Source organism: Pantherophis guttatus, chromosome 5, assembly GCF_059756535.1.
Source record: "Pantherophis guttatus breed Tessera chromosome 5, ASM5975653v1, whole genome shotgun sequence".
NCBI classification, from domain to species: Eukaryota; Metazoa; Chordata; class Lepidosauria; order Squamata; family Colubridae; genus Pantherophis; species Pantherophis guttatus.
This window is the reverse complement of record NC_142067.1, coordinates 67,159,792-67,187,026: the sequence shown is the minus strand read 5'-3', so window position 1 is coordinate 67,187,026 and position 27,235 is coordinate 67,159,792. Positions and strand designations below refer to the sequence as shown.

Sequence of the window (27,235 nt, the reverse complement as noted above, 5' to 3'; positions counted from 1 at the left end):
GTCCTAACTTCCTGTGTAAGATGTGAGCACACTCATCATGAATTGGTTTACCTATTTTTGGTTTCTTTTCCTTGTATGTATTTTTGTGATCATGAGTTATTCTACACTCATCATTGTCACTGTTACTGACATTTTCATCATCTGCTTCAATACAATCTTCCATATTTGAATCAATGTTGTGTAAACATCTTTCTTTAGTTATTAGATAGGGTAGACCTCCTTTTATCATTACAGTACCTACATTTGTTTTGTTCTTTTCTATAGTTGCTTTCCCCTTTGAGAAAACTATATTGATATCAGATTCTCTGCTTAATTTTATGGCACTTAGTATGTTGTGAGGTATTTCTGGGATTAATAATACCCCCTCTATTTTCCCTAGACCAGGCAAGGTCACATTTCCTTTGCCTAGTACTTGAACCTTTTCTTGATTAGCTACCTTTATCACAAACTTATCTTCTATAAATGAAGATAATATACTTTTGTTGTTGGTGGTGTGATTTGTTGCACCAGAATCAATAAGCCAATTGTTATTCTCATCCTGCTGTGTTCTGGTGCTGTCTTGTTTATTTAGCCCATTCAGTGACCCAGATTTCCTCTTTTTTGAATTTTCTCTACCCCTTCTACCTTCTTTGTAATTTGGTGGACTTCTATATTTGTGTCTATCTGTGGAAGATTGTCTGTAATTATATTTGCTCCTATATTCTGGTCTATGTCTCTCTCTTGAGACTTTGGGGCAGTCTCTTCTACTATGTTCCCTGGATCCACAATTGTAGCATCTAAAGGCCTCATTATGTTTATCTCGAAAGACTACTTTCCTAAAAGGTTTGTGGTCTGTTTGGTTACTGGATCGATTTTTTCTTGAATTGTCTTCTGCTATCAATTTGTTAGATAGACTTTCTATGGATAAATATCCCAAATTAATGGTATCTAAGTGTGACATAAAGCTATCCCATGATGGATCAAGTGAATTGATAATAACACTTTTCATTGTTTGATCTGAAATCACTTCCCCCCTCAATTGTAGCTCAGCTCTTATTTTGTTTAGATTTATCAAATGCTCACTTATAGAAACCCCTGGTTTTACTCTAGAGGAAAAGAAATCCTTAGACATTCTTGTGGTTGTAGCTACGCTATCGCTGTGAAATAGATTAAACATGCATTGAATTATTTCTGATACAGTTAGGTTTGGTTTGATGCTATGATACATTGCAGGAGACACGCTAGATATTATTATGAAAAATGCTCTATGATGTAAACAATCTATTTTTAAAGTCCAAGGTCTTCTTGGAGGGCTAGTTATAAAGAATAGTAAATTTTCTTTCATGAAAATAACCTGAAGCTGTTGATACCACTCTTGTAAATTAATGCCATCAATTCTAAGTTTTGGGAAGTCACTGGGTAAGTTACCTACATTATTCTGTCCATTACTTACAACCTGGGGCAGTCCGTGATCTCTCAAGTGCAGGAAATTACAGAACGGCATTGGGATGCTTGCAATGAGTCTGCGCGGTTCTCTGGCCAGTTCAAGTCCTTCTGGGTCGTCTACGTAGTTTCGCATATGCGCGTTGCTCATTTCTTCTTTGGTGGCGTCGTGGAAGGTTCTCTCCCTTTCAGCTCTCTCGATCCGCTCCTCCTCAGATGAGTCGGTCTCTGGCTCGGTTTTTGGGGTTCTGGTGGTGGCGACGGTTCTTTTCTTCTTTTTGTGTGCGTTGGTATTCGATTTTGTCTGTGGTGTAGGGCGAAATCGGCATGGCTCTCTGGGCTCGGGCGTCGTCGCTTTCGAAGTCAGGATGGGAGCGTGCAGGTCTTGAGTCGCCGGTTTGATTTCTTGCTTCTTCGTAGCTGTCTTGGTAATTTTCAGTCTTGGCCCAAAAGCAGCAAAAAGCGTTTTCATTGCTGATTTTACTTGAGATTTTGTTAAATCGTCTTCACTTTCTGATTTTGGATCATCTGAAGAGTTTGAGACTTCTTTCTCACTTTCTTTGTCTGATAGTGTTTTTCGCGCCAGAGATTTTGAACTGAGCGTTTTGATTGGCTCTGCTCCATTCTCTTTTGAAGTTCGTTGAAACCAAGATGGCTGCCATTCAAAATTTCGCGCGGGATCACACCTTTTCTTTTTAACAACTATTTTCTCAGTAGTCATCTCACTTACGGTTTTTTGATCTTTGGGTTTTTCTTTAATGACGTTTTTCTCTCTCGCTGCTCCGCTGTTCTTCAGCATCTCCTGGAGGTCCGCGATGAGACTTTCATCATTCTTTTGGCTTTTTAGTATCTTTAATATCTCTGACCTGATTTCGTTATTTTCTATTTCGATTTCTTTCTGGTCATTATTTTCACTCATTAGTTCTTCTTCTTCAGTGGTGTATTCTTCGGATTCTCTCGAAATCGCATTGGTGGATTCGTTGATCATCTCTTGATCAGTTTCTATTTCTTTGCTGTAGGCCCTGGTGTTGGGCCTATCTTTCTTGGACATTTTTAATTACTTATTGAGTCAATTAACCATCCTCTGCTACCAGCTTGTTGCAATATTTTCAGGATCAGACTCAATAAAGATAATAGGAGTTAGAGCTTTAAATATATTTCTTTTTAATTATGATAGGCATTCTATATTCACTGAATATTCAAGGTAGAAGCGACGAGAATGGTGAGGGTGGCTCCTTATATATACAAGGGGTGGAGCTAGGAATGGGAGTGGTAAGTTATGAATACATTAAAGTCCAAAGAATAAGTTAACCTCTGATGTTCCATATATACATTATTTACACATTGGAGAATAAGGCATTTACATCTGACAAGTTTTGATATTTTGTTCCTCACCCACTGTGAGATAGGCAGCTATATAAATCAATATAAGAAAAATAAATAAAAATATTCATGGATAATCTACTTACATTTAGTGCTACTGATATCTCTTCTGTACCTTCTTGAATGTTTTCTGTTGCCTTGATTTTGGATTCCAACTCATTCAACCATTTGTTTTCGATATCCAAATACAACAGAAGTTCATGCCAACATGCCCATACTTCCTGATAAATTAGTTTACAAAAAATAAACAATTAAGAACAGTTTTTTAAAAACAACCTAAAAGGCATTTTAGTTTTCCAAACAATGAAAAGTCATGAATGTAACGTTTGCACTACTTTACCTGGACAAATAATGTTACAAAATCTTTTCTATAACAAAAAAGGAAACTGCCAATCAAAACATTGACTGCCAATTAACAAATTCTCATAATTATGTATTTGCAAGAGTTTTAAAAAGAGATAATAGTTCTTTTATATTTAACCCATTATTTTCTATAGAGATTGTTGGCAGACGAGCTTATAGGCAGTCGTTGCTTAATTACTCTAATTGGAACCAGCAATGCTAAGTGAAGTGGTTGTTAAGTGGAAATCACATTATTACAATTGTACTTTCTGGCTGGAAAGAGACAAAAATTACTTGGTTTCACACTTTCAGTTTTTGTTTGCCTCCTACCCTATATTCTGCCCATTGGAATCCTCGAGTGGATGATTACTGTCTTGTACACAATGAAAAAAGTGCAATTGGCCATAAATCTGATGCTATGAGCCATGAGCACACTAGGCAAACAACTTGCAATATTCTCTTGAATGCCCCTCCTCTCCAAACTCTTCCCTCTGCAGAGAGGGAGGAGAATAGCAAGCAAATTCTATTGGCAATCTCTCCTTTTCTACTGCTGGCTTTTTGCTAAGCATATCAATACTCTTCTTGGAAAGAAATACTGATGATAAATGTATGGGAGGTTAAAATAGATTTACAGATATTGCTCAATTTATGACCATTAATTAAGCAACATTTTGAAGTTACAATAACACCAGGGGTGGGTTCTAAATTTTTTTACTACCGGTTCTGTGGGCGTGGCTTATTTTGTGGGTGTGGCTTGGTGGGGTAATGTAACTGGGCGGGTGTGGCCAACTTTTTTTTTTTTTTACTGTTAAAAGCATTTTTTCTACAACCTTAAGAGGTTGCAGAAAAAAATGCTTTTAGAAGCCTCTGACGATCAGGCAACTCAGCTGGGATCTCCAGAGGCTTTTAAAGGCATTTTTTTTTCTACAACTTCTTCGGCCAAAGAGGTTGCAGAAAAAAATGCTTTTAGAAGCCTCTGACGATCAGGCAACTCAGCTGGGATCGCCAGAGGCTTTTAAAGGCATTTTTTTTTCTACAACTTCTTCGGCCAAAGAGGTTGCAGAAAAAATGCTTTTAAAAGCCTCTGACAATCCCAGCTGAGCTGCATGATCATCAGAGGCTCTTTTTTTTTACTTTTAAAAGCATTTTTTGGCCGAAGAGGTTGTAGAAAAAATGCTTTTAAAAGTTAAAAAAAAAGCTTCTGATGAGGTGGGTGGGGTAAGGGAGCGGCGACCAGGCTGGGGACCGGTTCGGGGGCATGGCCAACCACTGTTATTACAGGTTCTCCAAACTACTAGAAATGTTTACTACCGGTCCTTGCGAACCGGTGTGAACCGGGAGCAACCCACCACTGAATGACACTGAAAAAAGTGACAAACAACCAGTCTACACACTTACATCAATCATAACAACTCTATGACCATGATTTGGGCACTTGGTAATCATTGGGCTTTTATGACAAAGGCAAGGAGTATATATGAATTGGACCTAACTACTCACCATATTATTTCATATGAATACTTATACCTCTTTGCAGTTTAATATTTTCCAAAAAAGGAGCTTAGATCAAACTCTGAAGGTTTTATTAGCTCCATATTTTCTCAAACTAACAAGGAGTAGGATATTGTCAGTGGAAGAAAAAGTCTAGAAACATTCTTATTTTAGTTTTAGAAAGAACCAACCTCCAGTGTTTTGCATTTTCCATTTAGCCTGCTGCATAGCCTCTGATAATTCTTAGTTAAAATGTCAAGTTCTTTTTTCAAAGCCTCATGAGCTGCACGTGGAGCCCTTACTATAAAATTGTTCACAGAATCAGTGAGAAGTTTTACTTTCACCTCTTTCTGTTGGGCCTCTTCTTTTGCTCTCTGAAACACAGAAATGTAGAAGAAATATTATACCAATAAAGTATTATACAAATAAAAAGGCAACAGCCAGGGTTTAAAAGAAATGCAGTCTAATCTCCTGAATTTGCTTGTAAAACCTTTACAGTCACAACTTGTGAGTTTGCTGGCTCATATAATAATGATCCTCCATCCTTGATGTCAGCCATATTTCAATTTCCACTTTAAATTTATTCAGCTGTCAGGTCAATAAGTCCAATAATTTTCCACACAATTTAGAAGTATAAAATAGTTGGGGTCAGCACCATAGTCTTTTTCATTCCACTAGCACTTTAAATCTTTTTCTTGTCGCGTAATCCAGTAGCTTTTACAATGTTGCAGCTTTAACTATCACTTTCACTAGTAAGTTTCGTTTTAACAGCCTTAAGCGCCATCTTTTTTTCCTTTTCATTTAAACGGAGTTAAAGTTTAATACTTGCATTTTCTGTTCTCCTGATTTTGCTCTGCCAGCGTCCAGGTTCAAATAATCCTTAAAATTGCTCTGCTGGTGTGGTTGTGACTCCTTGTTCTGCATAAAGCAGAATTGTTCCCGATCCGGAGCATTGAAGGGCTTTCAGGGAGCTCTCACCCTACAAACCCCAGGCTTAAAAAAAAAAAGCCTGGGGGTCTAGGGGAGCTCTACTCAGACCCTTCTGCTCTTCTCTCCCCCTTTTTCCCTGGGGGAGAGTTTCGAACCACTAGAACAGCTGATTTTCACTGTTCTAGCGGCAAATGGAATCATGGGGCTGGAGCTCCTAAAGGAGCGTCCATTCGGGGAACGCGGAGCCACCGGAAGTTGGTAAAATATTCAGCTTGATTACAGAGATTCTACCCAATAATGATAAGTGCTGTTTATTTCATCTTTGTAAGTCCTGTTTAATATCCCTCCAAAGATGGACGTAATTGTTTTGAAACGGTTTTCTATTTGTATTTGTCAACATAACCCCTAGATTTTTCACCTTTTTCTCAACCCTAAAACCTGACTTTTTGTTCAATATATCACTATCCTGAGAAGACATATTCTTGATCAGCATTGTTATTTTCTGTTTATTTATCTTAAAACCTACCAAGCCTCCAAACTCATTCAATTTCCTCATCAAATAATCTATATTGTTTTTTGGGTCCTGTAAAAATATAACCAGATCATCAGCAAATGCCATCAATATAGACATTTCTTTCTTAATATTTATATCCCTTATTTTATCATCTTGTCTAATACCTCTATTCAAAACTTCCAACGTCACAATAAACAACAGAGGGGACAAGAGGCATCCTTGTCTTGTACCCTTTTGAATTTCACATGAGTTAGTTAGATAACCATTTATGACAATTTTTGCATTCTGTGATGTGTAGATCACTTTAATTCCTTGGATAAAATTATCTCCAAAGTCCATTTCTTCCAACACCTTAAAGATAAAAACCCAATTTAGGTTGTCAGAGGCCTTCTCTGCATCTAAAAATATTAAGGCAGCCTGTTTCTCACTAGGATATTGTAAGTAATAATAATATTTAAGACAGTCCTCACATTATTTCTTAGCTGTCTTTTTGGCAGAAAGCCTGCTTGGTCTTCATGTATATATGTCTGTAAAATCTTCTTTAGTCTTTCTGCCAGAATGGCAATGAAAAGTTTGTAAACTTTGTTTAATAGTGAAATTGGTCTGTAATTCTTTGTCTTTGTAATATCTTGACCCTCCTTTGGGAGCAACACAATGTTGGCTTCTTTCCACATCTGGGGTGTATCCCCCCCCGCCCCGTAGTATATCATTCATTGTATCATTTAGTGATTGAAGAAGTTCATCCTTGAAGCACTTATAGTATTGGCTTGTGAGACCATTTGGGCCTGGAGCTTTGCCTGGCATTTTTTAAAATGGCTTCTGATCAGTGGTGGGTTGCTACTGGTTCGCACTGGTTCAGGAGGACTGATAGTGATAAATTGGCGAGGGTCGCTGAACCGGTATTAATTGCTGGCTGGCCACGCCCCCGAACCGGTCCCCACCCCACCCAGTTACTTCCTTTTCCTCCTTACCACCCAGGCAGCTTGCCTGCCTAAGCTGCCTTCCCACGTGGTGCCTGCCCTGCGCTCCAACTGAGCTGCCGCCTCCTGCGTATAGGTAAGTCGCGCTACCCCCCCCCCCAGAGCATGCTGCGCCACCCCCACCGGGCTCATGACCTTACCTTCCCCGCCCCATTTTGGCTCCCAGTGGCTGCAGGGAGGCTTGCTAAGGCCAAAATGGGGCATGAGGGGGGTGCCTAGCAAGACTCCCTGCAGCCCCCTAGAAGCAAAAATGGGCTGTGGGGGGGGCCTTCAAGGGAAAAAGAAACAAAAAAATCCTCAGTTTTTAGGGAGATTCCCAGGTGCACTGAGCTTGAGTTGAGAACTTATTGTAAGTCCTGCACTAGCTATCTTTGCTCAGGCTAAGCTACAAAACATTTTTCCTCACTGTTTGGGGATCCCCACATGCACTGAGCTTGAGTTGAGAGCTTATTGTTAAGTGGCTGGTAGCTATCCTTGCTCAGGCTAAGCTAATCAATAGTGGAGTTCTAAGAATGCCAGATGATCAATGGGCATGTTCTGAGTTTCAAAACATCTGGCTTTTCTTCCTCCTACCAAAGACCTTCTGGGGTTCTTCACAGGAAGGGAGAAAGGAGAAAGGGAGGAAGAATGAAAGAAAGAGAGAGGGAGGGAGGGAGGGAGGGAAGGGTAAACCCTTTTACTCACATTTCATCCTCACTATTTGGGGATCCCCACATGCACTGAGCTTGAGTTGAGAGTTTATTGTAATTGGCTGCTAGCTATCCTTGCTCAGGCTAAGCTAATCAATAGTGGAATTCTAAGAATGCCAGATGATCAATGGGCATGTTCTGAGTTTCAAAACGTTTGGCTTTTCTTCCTCATACCAAAGACCTTCTGGGGTTCTTCACAGAAAGGGAGAAAGGAGAAAGGGAGGGAGGGAGGGAGGGAGGGAGGGGGGGAGAGAGAGAGAGAGAGAGAGAGAGAGAGAGAGAGAGAGAGAGAGAGAGAGAGAAGAAAGAGACAAAGAAAGAAAAAGAAAAAGGAAGGGGGGGGAGAGAGAATGCAGGTATCGCTTAACAAAGGTTTGAACTTGCCTGAAATTAGATCAAGCCCTACATCACTTAACCCAATGTATCAGATTAAATTGTTATTGAATTATTTTTGGTATATATATTACATTCTCTTGTGTAATTTAGTTATAGTGTAAAACTAGTCTATTATGTCTCAAAATAAAAGGGAGATCAAAAATCCAATTAGTGCCATGTAAATTCTGGAATCCCCAAAGACCTTTCTCATTGTATTTATTAAACAAATTTATTTAGCTACCCAACTCATATACAGTGACTTTATCACTTTCGTGTTCCTTTCATGTAGTTCTCAATGTGTCAATCTCCTTGCTACTCTATTTCCTCCACCAAAATTCTATTATAAATAATATTACCACACATTACAGCTCTAATTTTGTGTATTTGTGCCAGTAATTTTCAGAAAAAGATTTATTCCTCTCTTACATAGTTATTTAGAAGTAGCTTCATATGTCAGTTTACTTTTACCATTAAAAAACATTTTGTTGCATTATATGACTGCAAAAGCCTTTTAGCAGTTTCATGTAACAGGAAATATCCAGTAACAATTTTGAAAGTAGTTGTCATAGCCACAAACACCCTCCCCCCAAAAAGACAGAGAAAGAGAGAGAAAGAAAGAAAGAGGAAGGAAGGGAGAGTGAGAGGAAAAAAACTCTGTGCTATTATTTTAAATTGTTCCATTATTTATCATGTGTTAATATTTTACACCTAGAATGATTTTACTGCCTTTCTTTTGCCCAGGGCTACCACATATTTTTCAGAGATTTACATGCATTCAATGTCTATAGTCCAGAACATAAATATGTGTGTGTTTATTTTGTACATCAGGTTGCATAAATCCATCTTAATATGCTATTCCTGGTATGTGATGTTTTGTATACATACAGAGAAAGAAGCACTCATGTGATCTTTGACTTTTACAGTTGCTGTCAAACATCAGCCATAATACTAATTACTGTTTTGAACAATATGCACAAATGGCTATTTTATTTCTGAAATTATGACTGAAATATTTCTGCACTTATATTGGTTCTCACTGTGAGGAAGTTTCTCCTTAGTTTTAGGAGAAAAATTAACTTCTCTCTTTGTTCAGTTTCCATCCATTGCTTCTTGTTTTGCCTTCTGGTGCTTTGGAAAATACATTGCCTATACATTCTTTCCGGCAGCCCCTTAAAAACCTGTTGCCTATCACACTCTTGGGCAAAGCATGTGAGCTATTTCCTCCTTTCAGTGGTCCATGAAAGTACATCTATAGTATATAGATAATAAAGTTGAAAAAAGGTGAACAACATTTTTGCAGAACTATAGATACTTTGAGGCTGTGTGTGACAAGGAATGGCTGGGAGGGGAGGGGCCAGGAAAGGGACCCTTTGACGTGAGTGACATTGAGTTGGCCACATGACCATGAAGCCACTCCCACCATCACATGTCCAAGCCATGCCCACAAAATAAGCCATGCCCACAGAACCGGTAGTAAAAAAATTTAGAACCCATCCCTGCTTCTGATATCTCAAAGCAGTTATCGGGTTGTTCATAAGTTGTTTCTGGGGTTGTGATAGTTTAGGCAATTGTTGTCTTAAAAGATATTCATCTATTTTTGTCATATCTATCTCCTATCTTTTATACAAATTTGAGCAGAAATTATGAAGGGACTTTTTCATAAGTTCATTATCTGTTATTACATAATTGCCTTCACAAATTTTTCCAATCATTATCTTTTCCCTTTCTTTTCTTAATTTATATGCCCACCATCTACCTGGTTTATTTGCAAACTCAAAATGTTTTTGTTTTGCGTAGTTCAATTTTGTTTGTATTTCCTGTACTGTTCACATAGATAATTGTTGCCATAACAATTTGATATGGTGTACAATTTTAGGATCCATAGTTGTATTTTGCAGCTGAATTTCTTTTTCTTTTTCTTTTCTTTTTTATTGTTATAACATACAATGACATTACAAGACATACAACATTTATATATTTATATATATACTCTCTTAACTCTCTCTCTTACTCTCTCTTCGTAATGATCTTCTTCTAATATTTACATTTTCCCCCTTTTCCCTTTATATTATTCCAGTTTCTTCTTATCCCCTTCTCTTTTAATTACAGTGTATTTTTCAAGACTCATATTAACTTTATATTTTCTATACATTGACATATTCATTCTTTCCTTTTTTACATTTCACCCCTATTTTTCTTCTCCATTATTCCTATTCTCCAGCCACTTATACCATTTGTGCCAGATTATATAATATTCTGTATCCTCTTTTTCTTTAAGCTCTTTTGTTAATTTATCCATCTTGGCACACTTGGCACACAAAGATTTTTTGTTATCAACTCTTCTTCTGTTGGTATATTTTCTTTTTTCCAATTTTGTGCATATACTATACGGGCAGCTGTTATAATATGTAAGATCAAATATTTTATTTCCTTGGTGTATTTTTCACCAAGGAAATAAATATCCCTAATAAGAATGTCTCTGGTTTTCCATTCATAGGTTGTTCTATTATTTTCTCTAGCCATTCTTTAATCTTAGCCCAGAACTTCTTTGCTGCTGGACATGTGCACCAAAGATGGTAATATGTTCCGTAGCTCTTGTTACGTTTCCAGCACACTGGAGATTTACTCAGAAACATCTTCGCAAGTCTAGACGGTGGTAGATGCCATCTATGAAACATCTTCAACTGGTTTTCCTTGCATGCCGTGCACCTCGTTAATTTTGCATTTATTTGCCACATTTTTTCCCATTTCTCCAATTCTATTGTGTGGTTAAAGTTTTTTGCCCATTTAATCATTATATCTTTAACTATTTCTTCTTCCATTTTATATTGCAGCAAAAATTTGTATATTCTACTAATTAATTTCTCCTCCATCCCTTGTATAATTTTATCCAATTCATTTTGTTCAGTCTGTATCGCATTTAATTTTTTGTCTTCTTTATATTTTGACCGAATTTGCGTATATGTCCACCAATTGATTTGTCTATTTAGATCTTGTTTCAATTCCTGTTTTGATTTCAGATTTCCTTGTTCTTTTAATATATGCCTATATCTTATTATCTTGTCCCACTCAGTTAAATTTGGATGTTTTAATGTTTCTGTAGGTGAAATCCAAATTGGTATTTTTGTGTAATGTTGTTTTTTTATCTTGATCCAAATTTGTAGCAATGCATTCTTTAGTATGTGTCTTCTAAAGTAACCATGTGTTTTGTATTTGTCGTCCCAAAGGAATGCATGCCATCCCACTTGCAAATCGTGCCCTTCAATCACTAATGTTCTTTTGTCCCTTAACTCCATCCACTCTTTCAGCCACGTTATACAAGATGCTTGATAATATATTTCCCATTCTGGAAGTTTGTTTGTTTATGTTTTATTTGATTTGTATACCGCCCTACTCCCGAAGGACTCAGGGCGGTGAACAGCCAAACAATAAAATAACATAGATACAAAAAATTTAAAAAACCAGATAAAATCAGATTAAATCATTTTGGCCCAGAAGTCCTACTCCTCCTCTATCTTTTGTGTCTTGCAATGTTTTTAATCTAATTCTTGGTCTTTTTCCTTGCCATATAAATTTGGTAATTGTTCTATTTAACGTTTCAGAGAAAGTTTTCTCTAATTTTACTGGTATAACTTGGAAGAGAAATAGTATTCTGGGCAAAATATTCATTTTGATCATGGCAATCCTTCCCATAAATGAAATTTGTAAATTTTTCCAATTATCTAAATCTTTTTTAATTTCCAGTAATAATTTCTCATAGTTGTCTTCCTTAATTGAGGAGCATCTTGCAGTAAGACAAATCCCTAAGTATTTTATTTCCTTGGTTATTTGAATTTTTGTACTGCATTCTAATTCATTCTCTTGTTTCTTTGTAAGATTTTTGGTTAATAATTTGGATTTATTTTTGTTAATTTTAAGTCCCACTACTTCGCCAAATTCTTCTATTTTTTAAATCAATTTTGGGCCTGATTCTAATGGTTCCTCCACTATAAACACCAAATCATCAGCAAAAACCTGAAGCTTATATTCTTCTGTCTTTATCTTTAACCCTTTTATTTCTCAATCCCCTCCAATTCTCTTCAAAAGCATTTCTAAAGTTAATATAAATAGAAGTGGAGAAAGTGGGCATCCTTGTCTCGTTCCTTTTGTAATATCGAATTTTCCTGTCATATCTTCATTCATAATTACCCTCGCCATTTGTTTTGTATAAATTTTTCAAATCATATTCCCAAATTCCATAAATTTCAATTGATTTAACATAAATTTCCAGTTCAAATTATCAAATGCCTTTTGGGCATCAAGGAAAACCAGTGAAGCTTGTTTTTCCGGATGTGTTTCATAAACTCTAGGGTATTTATTATTGTTCTCGTATTGTTTTTGTCGACCTGGCAGGAAACCGTTTTGATCTGAACATATAAGTTTGTTCAAGATTTTTTTTATTCTTTCAGCTATGATTGACATAAATATCTTGTAATCAGTATATAACAATGAAATTGGTCTGTAGTTCTGTATTTGTTGATGATCTATATCCTCTTTAGGAATAAGAGTGATTATTGCTTTGGTCCATGTTTTAGGTATACTTTCCTGTTCTAGAGCCTCATTGAATATTTCCAACATCATTCCTCCCAGCATTTCTTGAGTGTTTTTATATAACTCTACTGGGAGTCCATCCGGGCCTGGTGTTTTTTTGTTTTTTCATTACCATTTCAAATTCTGTTTCTGTTCTGCCCCAGCTATGGACCCCAAAGAAGCATACACAAGCCTTAATTTACTAATTTAGGACTACTAATGAGCTTTCTTAGTAGTTGTTCTAACATAAGTACAATTTAAATCAGTTTTTTCTGAACAAAGGCTGTTAATTTAACAGCCGACAAGAATCCAAAGAATAATAACTCAATTCTGAGGCACAATATTTCAGATAACCGTAATCTTACTGTGGTTGGAAGAATGCCCAGAAGCAATTTGCAGAAAAACTGACAAGAGAGAAACAAGAGCCGAATCAAAAAGTTTCTGGAATCAAGACGCGAAGGAATGTGAACAAAGTTGTTTCCTGCAAATTGCATCAGTCGTCGTCCGTCCTTAAATAGGCTAGGGGAGTGGCCAATTAACCCCAAGCCTTACTCTCGAAGAGACCTCCTCCTGAGGAGCCACTCCTGCCTTTTCACAGCTCTGCGCGCTCGTGCATCGAGAAGAGGTTCCTCCTCTTATTCCTCTTCACTTATGGGAGCTTCTGTTGATTCTGAAGGCCCTGGCTGAATCCCCGCCTCTGGCACCACATCTTCTCCAGACTCCTCATTGTCTGACTTGAGTGTCAACTGCACAGGCTGCTGGAGCAGCACCACACCAGCCTCCTCACTGTTGGAATCAGCTATTAACTGCACAGGCCACTGATGGGCCACAACACTATCCCTCACCGCAGGGTCCATCCCCCGAGTCTGTCGATCCATATGCGGTCAGGACGGGAACTGCTCGTGAAAGGCGCGTACAAGATCTGGAGCATGAACAGAGGTCGCATCCTCCCATGTGAAGTCCTCTGGCCCATACCCCTTCCAGTCGATGAGGTATTGGAACCGACCCTTCAACCACCGGGAGTCTCGAATGCTAGCAACCTTGTACTCAAGCGATTCATCTCCATCATGGGGCGCCGGCTGGATGGTCAAGTTGGCGGAGCGGACAGGTAGACTGTTCAGGAATCAGGAGGGATCGATGAAACACGGTGTATCCTCAAAGACCGAGGCAGGGTCAGGCGGTAAGCCACTGGATTGATGACTGCCTCCACAGAAAAAGGCCCAATGTAATGATGGTCTATTTTTTTGACCAGCCGGTTTGAGGGGAGATGCTTCATCGACAGCCGCACGCGATCCCCCACAGCCATTGGTGGTGTTGCCCGCCGAGAGCAGTCTGCGACCCTTTTATAATCTTCCTTGGCCTTGTTGAGATATCGTTTCACCAGTTGGTGAACAGCTTATAACTCAGTCAAGAATTCATCTGCTGCTGGAACCGGAGAGTCAAGGGGCATGAGCGGGAAGAAATGCGGTTGATAGCCCAGATTGGCTAAGAAAGGGGTGGGCTACAACAGTTTCAGTTATCGGTCTGTTTAATATTTCTTGTTGTTCCTCCGTAATTTTACACAGATTTGTTCCCTCTATATAGTCTTTAACTTTTTCTTCTGCTATCTCTTCCTGATAGTATAGATTTGAAAAAAAACTTTTGTATAATTTCCTTTTTATCCTCCCTTTTGTGTTGGGTTATTCCATTTTCATCTTTCAATTGATATATCATTTTTTTATCTTTTTCTTTTTTTTAATTTATAAGCCAACCATCTACCCGTTTTATTTGCATGTTCAAAATTTTTTTGTTTTGACATCTTTATTTTCTGAGCTACTTCCTTTTGGATTGTTAAATTTAATTTATGTTTAACTATATTCCATTCCTCTTTTATTTTTTTATTTTGGGGATCTTCCTGTAATTTTCTTTCTAACTTTTTAAGTTCTCCCTGTAGTTTTTCTTGTTGACATTTCCTTTCCTTCTTCTTCCTTGCGTTATAAGCCATTGTCAGTCCTCGGATGTACGCCTTTAGCATGTCTCAGAGGTTTTGTATTGATATATCTTCTTTTTTATTTACACTAAAAAATATCTTCAACTCCCTTTCCAACATCTATTTGTGTTCTTTGTCTTTGCATATATTTTGATTCAATGTCCATCTTTTAAATCTTTTTTTGTCCTTTCCATTTTATAGTTATCGGGTTATGGTCTGCCCACTCGTTTACTCCTATTTCTACTTCTTCCAATCCTGTCCGTATTTCCGCTGTCATCCAAACCATATCAATCCTGGACCAGAATTGATGTGGGTGTGAATAAAGTGTATATTGGCTCTCTTCACTGTGCATTTCTCTCCATACATCTTGCAATTTTAATTTTTATCATATTAACGAATTCTTTTGGTAATATATCTTTCTTTTTTAAAATTTTTCTTGTTACTCTTGTAATCTTTTTTGATATCCACTATTGCGTTATAGTCCCCAATTAAACAAATATTATCATATCCTAGTCCTATTATTTTATTGTGCATTTTTTTAAAAAAATCATGTTGATTTTTATTGGGAGCATATATTACTATTAATAACAATTGTTTTTGTTCTACTTCTAATTCTACCATTAACATTCTACCTTCTTTGTCCGAATGAATTAACTTTGATTTTATTCTTTCTTTTACATATATAGCAATTCCTCTTTTTTTCTTTTGTATTAAAGATGTATATAGTCTTCCTAATTTTGGGTTCTCTAATAGTTTCTGCTATCCTTTTTTAATGTGTACCTCTTGAAGGCATATCATGTCCGTTTCAAGTTTTTTTTAATTTAGTAAAAATTTGTGTTCTTTTTTTGGGTGCATTCAAACCGTTTATGTTTACAGAAGAGATTTATTGCCTCTACCATTTCTTCCTGAAGTTGTTTTTTGGTGTTTCTTGTCTCTCTTTTTACTCTCCCTCTCGCTCCCTCTCTTACTTCTCGTTCTTTTTCCTGTATTTTTCTTATTTCTCTTTCTCTTTCCATTTCTTCTATTTGATCTTCCTCCTGGCTTTTGCTCTCTGATTCTTCCTTGCTTTCTTGTTCTTCTTCCTGTGAAAGATAACGTTTATAGAATGCTTGTGCCTTCTCTACCGTGTCCACTCTGTATTTTCTATCTTGCCATGTAATAAGTATGTCATTGGTATTAACCATCTAAACATCACTTTATATTTTGTCAGTTGGGTTGTCAAAAATTGATATTGTTGTTGTTGATTCCGAATTCTTTGTGGTATCTGCTTCAAAATTATAATTTCTTTATTTTTGTATGTTAATGTTTCTTCCCTTGATTTCTTATAAATTTCATCTCTCACTGCTTTTTTTTGTAAATCTTATGTGTACTTCCCTTCCCAGCCTGTATCTTCGTATATAGTTGGTGTGCACACAGTAAATTTCATCTATCTGTCCCTTTATATCCATCTTGTTTCTTTGTGTTAATTCTGCATAAATTTCTGCCATTTTTTCACCCAAATCCTCCTCCTTCTCTTCCGCGATATTTTGGAACTGTAGGAAATATGAAGCTTTCTCCATTTCTAAGAATGCAATTGAGTCTGACAGCTCCTTATTTAGTTGTAATGACTTCTGTTCCACTGTTTCTATTTTGATATATATTTGGTCCATTTTTGTTACCATTTTTTTTATTTTTTTGTCATTCTCCAACATTGCTTGTTGTATGGTCTCTGTTTTATCGTTCATATTTTTAATATCTTCTTTTACCTCTCATATTTCATTCTTAATTTCTTTATGATGTACTTTCGCCTCTTCATGATTATCAGCAATTTTCTCTTGTGTTTTCATTAGTGTTTCCTGTATCATCTGCAACATACTCTGCATATTGTTTGCTGTCAAATCTGTTTTCTCTTTTTCTTTCCCCAACATGTTTTCTATTGTTCTTTGATTTGATGGGAGGCAGTTATTGGTGGGGGATTCTAGCTGGTTTTTTCCTTTTTTAACTACAGTTGCCGTGTTTGACATTTTTAAGCCTCGGGTAAAAATTTTCCACAATATCATATAACCAATAATCTATAATTATGTTTATACACCTATTTCTGTGAATCTTATTTACTAAATCCACACTCTTCCAAGACAGTCTTTCTTAGTATCTTTATCTCTTATAACAGTAATTTGTGTTTTTTGTCCACTTACTATATACTTATATATTACACAATATAATTATTAATATTCTATATATATATTTGTCTCCCTTAAACAATTTAAACAATTATCTTTTGATTATTTTTTATTTATCTTATACAAGTTTATAAATCAATTTAATTCATTCAAACAAATCAATTTAATCTTTCATTACTTCATTAATCATTTGCCATCTTTTACATTCCCCCCCCTTTCAATAACAGTAAAAAGCTTTATTGATTGTTTTTTCTTACTTTCACAGTCTATATTTATTTTATTTTATTTTCAGTTGTTTCCTTTTATTACTTAACCTCTGGTTGCAAATGTCTGTAGTAATATTGCCTCACTGTTGCATCAGTCTCCTTCAATCCTTCAGTCCTATCCCCAAGTCCTTCTATTATTCTATTATCTTCTCTTCCTTCTTTTTTCTTCTTCTTTATGTATCTTTGTATTTATATTTCCGTTATGATCCTTTCACAGTTTATATTTGTATTGTCAGTCATTAATCCTTAAATGTTTTTTCCAATATTGTAAGTCCCTTAGGATATATTCCAATGTACTTTCTTCACTGTTTTCCCTCTCTTCTTTTCCTCTAGCACTCTCTCTGCTTCTTTTTATTTTCAAGTTCTTATCTCTGTTTCAGTTATCCTCTCAGTCTATTTAAATCCACTTTATGGGGTCTTCCTTCTTTTGCACTAACCTCTTCTCCAATTTGTCTCTCCATTCTGCGCTCCGTTTCCTTTTAGTCACCACCTTTCCTTCTCCTCCGCGTCTTTCTCCTCTCGTGCCTCCAATCAGCAAAATTTCATCTCTCCTTCTTCCAGATTCTCCTCAGCCACCATCTGAAGCTGTTTTCACTTTCTGCTTCCCCACTCTGTGGCAGCCATCGCTCTTGGTCTGCCCTGAAGGCAGACTCTTTCTCCACTGGATTTAAGAGGTTTGTCTTTGTCCTCCCGGTCAATTGCTGTTCGTCCGGGGTCTTCAGACCTTCCCCTTTTGTTTTCCGATCTCTCCGAGATTGGAATTGCTCATAAACAGCTTCTTGACTTCCGGTATGATGTCACAGCAATAAGGAGCAGGGTAAGGAACTCTTCTAGATACCTGTTCCCTTTTTAGCATTTGGCAGCTTAATTTGGCCATTGTCGTTTGTGTTTAGATCGGCAAAAGAAGAGGGCATCACAGGGTGATCGCAGGGTGGTGCGGACCTCTCAGGAAACCCTGAAATCCCCCCCCCGAGGTGCTGATGCTGAAAGAAGGCATCCATTATGGTTCCCCTAAACTGTGGGTCTGCCACTATCTGAAGTCTACTATCATCATACTATAACCATAAGCGGCTGGTAGCTGATATTGAAGATTGAACTTTATTGTATTATTTCTATCTACATCGGAATGGACATTTGACCTATCAAGCCAATGATCGGGAAGCGGCAAGAAGGAGGAGGCTGAAGGCAAACACAGAAAAACTAACCGATGATCGCCAAGGGCTGCTGGTTCGGATGAGATTGCTGCTGGAGCAGTGGAGTCGTAATATGTAAAAGACTTGAGCACCATCTTGTGGCTGATACTGGAACTGCATTTTGACTTTTTTTCCCTCCTTTTTTTTTTGAGACTCTTCCTTTCCCTCCCAACTTCTTTTCTTTCTCAAGCCTTAAAGATTGAAGTTGAATAAATTGCAAGATTATTAGTTATAAATTACTTAAATTGGTTTTTTACTAAGTAGCCTAACTGATATTGAATCAAAGCCTCTAGATTCATCAAGTGTTCTAAATTAATCAGTTGATGGTTGATTGATATATTTATACATAATTAAGATTAGATCGATTAGTTGTTTATCTTGTTGAACCCCTTTAATTGAGATATCTATGAATTTGCACTTGTGAATGTTTATAACTTGACAACTGATGAATAGAGCTAAAATAACTAGTTCAGAATATCATAAATAAGTAAAGTAAAGAAATATACAGAATAAAGAGAATAAGACTAGGGTAAAGATATACGCTGTATGTTAGAGTGGAGCAACCTTTTCTGTCCAACAAAGATGGCTACAACCACAATTACTACTAAGAAGAAGAAACTCACAGTACCATCAATATCATCTCCAGTTATGACCTCCCCAAAGGCACATAAATCATTGGAAGATATGACATCAATGGCATCAGTAGGGAAAGCCTCAAGTACAACTGGAATACCTTCAAATCTCCATGACATTCTCAAAACACTACAAGATACAATGATGACAATGGTAAAAAACCAAGAATCAATGACTAAAGGAATAGATGAATTGAAATCAGATGTAACAGTGGTGAGGGACGAGTTAAGGCAAATGAACATCAAAATGGAAGAGATGAACTTGACAATGGTGTCACATGGGGAACAGATTGTGGAAATGGAGACTAAAGTGGGGAAAGTGGAGGAGAAGGTGATATGACTGGAAACAAGACAATCAAAGATAAACAGGAAGTTGGAAGACGAATTAATATTTATGGAAATGGATAGGGCAGCCTTCTATATACAATTTCAGAATATCCCGGAGGACAAAGATGAGAACTTGGACCAAATTATGACGGATATGGTGGCAGAGATTACAGGGAGAGACAGAGAAGAAGTATATCTATATATAGATGAAACTTTCTGAGTATATACCAGTTATGTTAGACGTCATAATTTACCAAAAGAAGTCCATGTACGATGCACGAAGAAGACCTTATGTGATGAAGTACTACAAAAAGCGAGAGATCAAAAAATAACGTATAAATGACGAGAAATAATTTTTTTATTAGTTTTTATTAATAATAAAAAGAAAAAAACAAAACCAACATAGATACATTGAAACAACATACAAAACGAACACACATCAATTCAGTCCAATGACTGACTCTTAGAAGATATTACAACGGTGGGTTATTTTTCATACTTCTATTTGTATCAATATTTACAGTCACCTATTTACTTAGTTATATATGTACATATATAATTGACTCCTTATTTACTTCTATACATTTCTATTGAGTACTCGAAAATCATCTTTATATTCCTATTTTTGCCTCCAGCCAGTTGTACCATCTTTGCCATATTAAATAGTAATCAGTATCATCTTTCTCCTGTATTTCTTTTGTGAGCTTATCCAATTCTGCACATTCTGTAATTTTAGCTATTATTTTGTCTTCTGTGGGTAACTGTTCAGATTTCCAATGTTGGGCAAAGAGTATACGTGCTGCTGTGAGGATATGGATGATCAAATATTTTATTTCTTTGGTATATTGTGTTGTGATTATTCCCAATAAAAAGGTTTCTGGCCTCATTTCCAGTTTTTGTTTCGTGATTTCTTCAATCATTGTTTTAATTTGTTGCCAGTATTGTTTTGCCCTTCGGCATAGCCACCAGAGATGATAATATGTCCCTTTCTGTGATTTACATTTCCAGCACATCGGAGATGTATTTGGGAACATCTTGGCTAGGCGCGCCGGTGGGAGGTGCCATCGGTAGAACATTTTGTAAAGGTTTTCCTTATAGGGTATAGACAATGTCATCTTGTAATTTATCTTCCACAGATTCTCCCACTTATCCAATTCAATAGTATGTCCTATATTTTTGGCCCATATTATCATATTCTCTTTGACAACCTCCTCTTCTAATTTGTATTTTAATAGGTACTTATAAATTTTGGTAATCATTTTCTCATCTGTACTTTGTAATATTTTATCCAATTCATTTGGTTCATTTTGAAATCCGAATTGTGCCCGATCAGTTTTATATCTTGATTCTATTTGCATGTATGGCCACCAATCAATGTCTATACCCTGATTTTGTAATTCTTGTCTTGTTTGTAATTCTCCTTCACTGTTCAGTAATTCTTTGTAAGTCCTCATTTTCTCTATATCCATGGCGTTGGGATATATTAGTGCTTCCATTGTCGATAGCCATCGTGGGATCTTAGTATAATGTTTCCTAATCTCTTGCCATGATTTGTACAATGATTCTCTGATAATGTGTTGCTGAAAGTATCTGTGATGCTTGTCCTTTCCCTCCCACAGAAAGGCGTGCCATCCGCGTTGTAATTCAAAGCCCTCTAGTGATAGCATTCTTTTATTCTTAAGGTCTATCCAGTCCCTTATCCAGTTCAACGACGCTGCTTTATAGTATAACTCTCAGTCCGGTAGGCCTAAACCTCCTTTTTCCCGAATATCTTGCATACATTTTATTTTGATTCTAGCCCTTTTCCCATTCCAAATAAATTTTGTTATTATTTTATTAAGGTCCTTAAAAAAGTTCTTTCCTGGCCAGATTGGGGTTACTTGAAAGAGGTAGAGTAATCTAGGCAGTATATTCATTTTTATGGATGCAATTTTCCCTAGGAATGACAGTTGTAATTTGTTCCACATTTCCAGGTCTTTTCTAATTTGTTTCATTAATTTATTATAATTGTCTTCTCTAATTGTTATTGCTTTAGCAGTAAGCCAGATTCCTAGATATTTTATTCTCTTTACAATTTGTATTCCTAATTTGTCTTCTAGTATTGTCTCTTGTACCTTTGTCAAATTCTTTGTTAATATTTTAGTTTTTTGTTTGTTAATTTTAAGCCCTGCGACTCTTCCATATTCCTCTATCTTCGCTAGAAGTTTGGTTCCTGTTATTTCCGGTTGCTCCATTATAAATACCACGTCGTCAGCGAAGGCTTGCAATTTGTACTCTTCTTTCCGTGTTCTCAAACCTTTTATTTCGGCATCTTTCCTGACTTCATTTAGTAATATTTCCAATGAAATTATGAACAATAGTGGGGATAAAGGGCAGCCCTGTCTCACACCCTTTTGTATATCCAGATTTTCAGTCATATCTCCATTAATCATAATTTTGGCCGTTTGGAGGGAATATACTCTTCTAATCATATGTAAAAATTTAGCACCGAAGTCCATAGTTTCTAGTTGCAATATGAGGAAGTTCCAATTTAGATTATCAAAGGCCTTTTGTGTGTCTAAGAAGATTAAGGCTACTTGTTTGTCGATTCTTTTCTCGTAATATTCCAAGACGTTGATAATTGTTCTTATGTTGTTTTTGATCTGTCTTCTTGGAACAAAACCATTCTGATCTGTATGTATGTATTTATGAATAATTGTTTTCAGTCTTTGCATTATAACCAACATGAAGAGTTTATAATCTACATTGAGCAGTGAGATCGGCCTATAATTTTTAACTTGTGTAGGGTCTGTGTCTTCTTTAGGGATGAGTGTAATAATGGTTTCAGTCCAGGATTTGGGAATTTCTGCTTCTAACAGTGCATCATTGAAGACTTGGAGTAACAGTTCATCGATTGCGTTTTGACAGTTTTTATAAAACTCCGTTGGTATTCCATCCGGGCCTGGGACCTTGTTGTTTTTTTGCTTTTTCCTTGCTTCCACCAGCTCAGACATCGTAATTGGTCTATTTAATGCTTCTCTGTGGGACTCCTCTAATTTTGTAATGTTTGTTTTACATAAGTATTCCTTAATGTCTTCATCCCGAATCTCTTCTTTCTTGTAAAGGTTTTGAAAAAAATCTTTGACTATACGTTTTTTGTCTAGGTTGTGATGGTATATTTGTCCTGTTTCGTCCTGCAATTGAAATATTGTTCTCCTTTCTTTTTCTTTTTTCAATTTATACGCTAACCAGCGCCCCGTTTTGTTTGCATGCTCAAAATGTTTCTGCTTTGCTAATTTGATTTTCTGTGCGATTTCTGTCTGGGTAATCAGATTGATTTTATGTTTGGTAAGGTTTAATTTTTCTTTTATTGTTTTGTCATGGGGCTCCTTCTGCAATTCTAATTCATATATTCTAAGTTCTTCTAACAACTTATTCCTTGACTGTCGTTTTTCTTTATTTTTTTTTTGCCATATACGCAATTGTAAGACCTCTTATATATGCTTTAATTGTGTCCCAAAGGTTTTGAAGCGATGTCTGTTCTTTAGTGTTTATTTGTAGGAACATCTTAACCTCTTTCTCAATCATCTGTATATATTCCTTATCTTTTATTATTCCGGTATCCATCATCCACCTCCTTTGCTTTCGATGTCCTTTCCATATTATTTCAATGGGGTTATGATCTGCCCAGGTATTCGCTGCTATTTCGATATTTTTTACCTCCTCTCTTAGGTCTGCTGTCATCCAGGCCATGTCGATCCTAGACCATGACTGGTGTGGGTTCGAATAATATGTATACTGTTTCGTTTGCATGTTTGCCTCTCTCCATACATCATGTAGGTGTAGTTCGTTGATCATATCTTTGAAGGGTTCCGGTAGAGTTTTCTTTCTGGTTTTACTTTGTTTATTACTCCGATAGTCTTTTTCTATGTCCATGATTGCGTTGAAATCTCCTACCATACAGATAGTTTCGTATTCCAGGTCTTTAATTATATTATGTAGCTTTTTAAAAAAATCATTTTGGTTTCCGTTGGGTGCATATATGGATATTAATAATATTGTTTTGGATCCTGTTTGTATTTCTATTATTAAGAAACGTCCTTCTGTGTCTGCATATATTTGTTTTGTTTTTAGGTAATTCTTCACATATATTACGACTCCTCTCTTTTTTTGGTCTCCTAGAGCTGCATATAGTCTTCCTAATCTTTGGTTGTCCAATAGTTTTTGATGCTGTCTTTTGATATGTACCTCTTGGAGTGTTATAATATCTGTTTCTAGCTTTTGAAGTTTTGTAAATGTCTGTTTTCTTTTAGCTGGTGAATTAAGTCCGTTTATATTGATTGAAATGAGTTTTAGCTCTTTTTCCATCTCTCTTTATTTATCTATCCGTTGTTTGCAGTCTTTTTGTGTTTTTAGTGATCATTTGCGTCTTTTCCCTCGCTCCCTCTCTCTCCATTCTTTCTCTTTCCAATCTTCTCCCCTCTTCTTGGTCTCTTTCTTCTTTCTCTGTCCGCTGTTCCTCTTGCCTCTTAAGTTCCTCTTCTTTTCTGCTCTCCTGCTCCTCCTCCAGCACGAAGTGTTGGTCAAAGAAGTCCTGTGCTTTTCCTACGCTGTCGATTCTGTATTTTTTGTCTTCCCAGGAGATTAGTAGACCCTAATTAGTGATGACAAATAATTATATTATGTCAACTACCAAAACAGGTAAGAGAAATAAGGAAAAATTATGAATTTCTTAAGAGGAGGCTTCAGAAGACCGGGATCCATTATAGATGGCTATTACCAGATGGGCTGATTATAAGCTGGCAAGATAAGCAGATACGTATAGAAGATCTAAGAGATGCACAGGAATTTTTTGACGTGCACTTTAAAACTGACAAGCAAGAGAGCGGGGAAGAGGTAGAAAATGAAAGTCAAGAAGAGATGCTTGAAACTGAAGCGATAAAGGAGCAGAAGGACTTAAGAGAACAACAAGAAGACCAACTCATTGGGGGCTTGGGATCCCAGATGGTGATGAGACAGAAAAAGAAACAGATCGAAAGAACCAAATAAATAAACCTGCAGGAGATGGACTTCGGTTAATATCAATCAATATTAATGGATTAAACCTGCCAAATAAAAGGAAGAAAATACAAATGAAGTTACAGCGGGGGAGATATCAAATAATAAGCTTGCAGGAAGTACATGTCAAAAAAGGTTACCAGAATTTACTCCTATGTCCCAAATTAGGTGATTTATTTGTATCCTTGGCTGACCCAAAAAAAGAGGAGTTGCAATATATACACAGAAACATTTGGAACCCAAAAATTTTTTTGCTGAGGAGGGAAGATTCTTGTTGGTGGAAATTAAAATATGGCAAAGGAAGTTTTTACTAGGAAATATATATGCCCCTAACTGTAACCAGAAAATTTTTTATATGATTTATAACAAACTAAACAAATTGGAGTATGAACATGTTTGCTTAATGGGCGACTTCAATGCGGTTATGGATGCCACTAAAGATTATGCCAGGGGAGTGGATATGGGAAATAGGAAAGGGGTAAGGAAGACACTGCCATTGATATGTGATCAAATTCGGGATGAATTAGGACTGGAAGATGTTTGGAGAGCTGCACATCCAGGAGAGGCCCAATTCACGTATTTCTCCCCTAGACATAAGACATGGTCCAGGATAGATATGATTTGGGCTATTCCAGAAATATTAAGATTGGCTGTAGAAATAGAAATTGGACCAAACGAATGGGCGGACCACAATCCGGTGACAGTAAGTTGGAAAGAAAGAAAGCATAGGGGAAGATGGACAATGAGGACAGATTTGGCAAGGGAGGAGGACTTTGTCACGGGATTGAAAAAAGAAGTAAAGCTTTTTTACGAGAAAAATAGACGAGAGGATACCTCGCCACAAAATACCTGGGATACTATGAAAGCGGTTATAAGAGGATATTCAATAAAAATTTTGGCTCATAAATGGAAATTAGAGAGAGAGAAGAGGGGCAAAATTTTAGAAGAATTGGAAAAGGAAGAGAGGGCATTACAAGTAGACCCAAGAAATGGGAAGATAAAAGAGAGAAAAGAGCTTCTTAAACATAAATTATCATTATTGGATCAAGAGGAATTGGCGAACAAACTTAAGCGGGAGAGGGAACATTTTTTTTGAACATGCTAATAAAGCAGGTAAATGGCTCTCGTATAGGTTAAGAAAAGAAACAGAAGCAAAGAAAATTGATGCCTTACAAGATGGTGAGGGAAATCTCATGGGGAATGTGGAAGGGAAAAAGAGGGTGATTACAAATTTTTTTGAGAAATTATATCAAAAAGAGGGAATACTGGAGATGCAAGTAAAGGCATATCTTGAAAACTTAAAATTAGCTAAAACCCCACAAAATATGAAGGATAGTCTTAATTCAGAGATTAGGGAAGGAGAAATTGAAACTGTTATTAAGAAGCAGAAATGTGGCAAATCACTGGGACCGGATGGATTGCCAGTTGAATTATATAAAGAGATATACGATATACTATTGCCAAATATGAAAGACCTATTTAATGAAGTTCTAACTAAAGGTATAGTTCCCAGGTCATGGATGGAAGCTTACATCATGTTGCTTCCCAAGCCTGATTCTGATCGAACACAGATTAAAAACTCTAGATCCATCTTCCTACTTAATTCGGACTACAAAATATTTACATCAATATTAGCGGAAAGATTAAAGGTTTTTTTAAATGAATACATCCACCAAGATCAAAACGGCTTTTTGCCATATAGATACTTACGAGACAACGTTAGAACCATCATGGATACACTGGAATATTATGAAACACATACAGACAAAGAAATGGTTCTAATGTTCCTCGACGCGCAAAAGGCATTTGATAGGGTTAATTGGGACTTTATTTTATTACAAATTGAGGAGATGGATTTTGGATCTAGTTTTACACAAGGCATCTGGGCACTTTATACAGCACAATACGCAAGAGTGTTAATTGAAGATGAAACAACAGAGGAGATACAAATATGTAGGGGAACTAGGCAAGGATGCCCACTATCCCCGCTATTATTTATTTTGACTCTGGAACCTTTACTAAATCAAATCAGATAAAACAAAGAAATAAAAGGATTTAATGTTAGGAAAGAGGAGTTTAAAATACAAGCGTTTGCAGACGATCTCATCTTTATATTGGAGGAGCCAATGACCTCGGGGCCAAATTTGTTAAGAAGTATTGAGGAATTCGGCGCAGTAGTGCGTCTACAAATTAATAGGGACAAAACCAAATTACTTGTTAAAAATCTTAAGGGGACATGGAAATTGAAGATAGAGAATGTGATGGGAATACAAATAGCTAAAAAGGTAAAATACTTGGGCATATGGCTGACCCCAAAATGCTCCTCGATAAAAAAGAATAATTATGATAAACTCATCTTGCAAATGGAACAGGATTTAGATCGGTGGAGGAAAGTATAGCTATCCCTGTTAGGAAGAGTGGCAGTGATAAAGGCACATGTGCTGCCAAAATGGATATATCTTTTCCAAACAGCCCCGGCAAGATTAGAGAAAAGTTTCTTTAGGAAAATGGATCAGATAATTGGAAAATTCATATGGCAAGGGAAAAAGCCACGTATTAAAAGGAAAACGATGCAGGAGCATAAAACAAGGGGAGGCTTGGGACTCCCCAACTGGGAGCGGTACTATCAAGCTTCTTGCCTGGTTTGGGTAAAAGATTGGATAATACTGAAGAGGAAACGTATGTTAAAAATTGAAGGGTATAATTTACAGCAGGGGTGGCATTATTTTCTCTGGCCAATCAAAGCAGGATAGCATAAATATTTTACAAATCACTATGTAAAGGGATGTCTGATTAAGATATGGAATAGGATCAAAGGAATGATGTATAGTAAGATTTCATATTGGTTTGTGACCCTGGAAGCGACTATATACCCACCTCTATACAACTTGGATAAACCTGTGATATACAGGGAATTGTTGGATGGTGGGGGAAATCTTAGCTCTAAAGCGGAATTA

The 27,235-nt window shown here is 36.7% G+C and overlaps 1 protein-coding gene across 3 annotated transcripts in view; it reads right to left on the bottom strand.

Annotated features, from left to right (window-relative positions):
- DMD (dystrophin) overlaps positions 1–27,235 on the bottom strand; it is a 2,041,544-nt gene that overhangs the window by 1,149,402 nt on the left and 864,907 nt on the right. For all 3 annotated transcript variants that reach the window (XM_087871305.1, XM_087871306.1, XM_087871307.1), the window contains 2 exons: positions 4,830–5,012; positions 2,892–3,026 (listed from right to left, as the gene is read on the bottom strand). In XM_087871305.1, the coding sequence (XP_087727431.1) occupies positions 2,892–3,026; positions 4,830–5,012 (318 nt within the window). The remainder of the gene's footprint in view (positions 1–2,891; positions 3,027–4,829; positions 5,013–27,235) is intronic.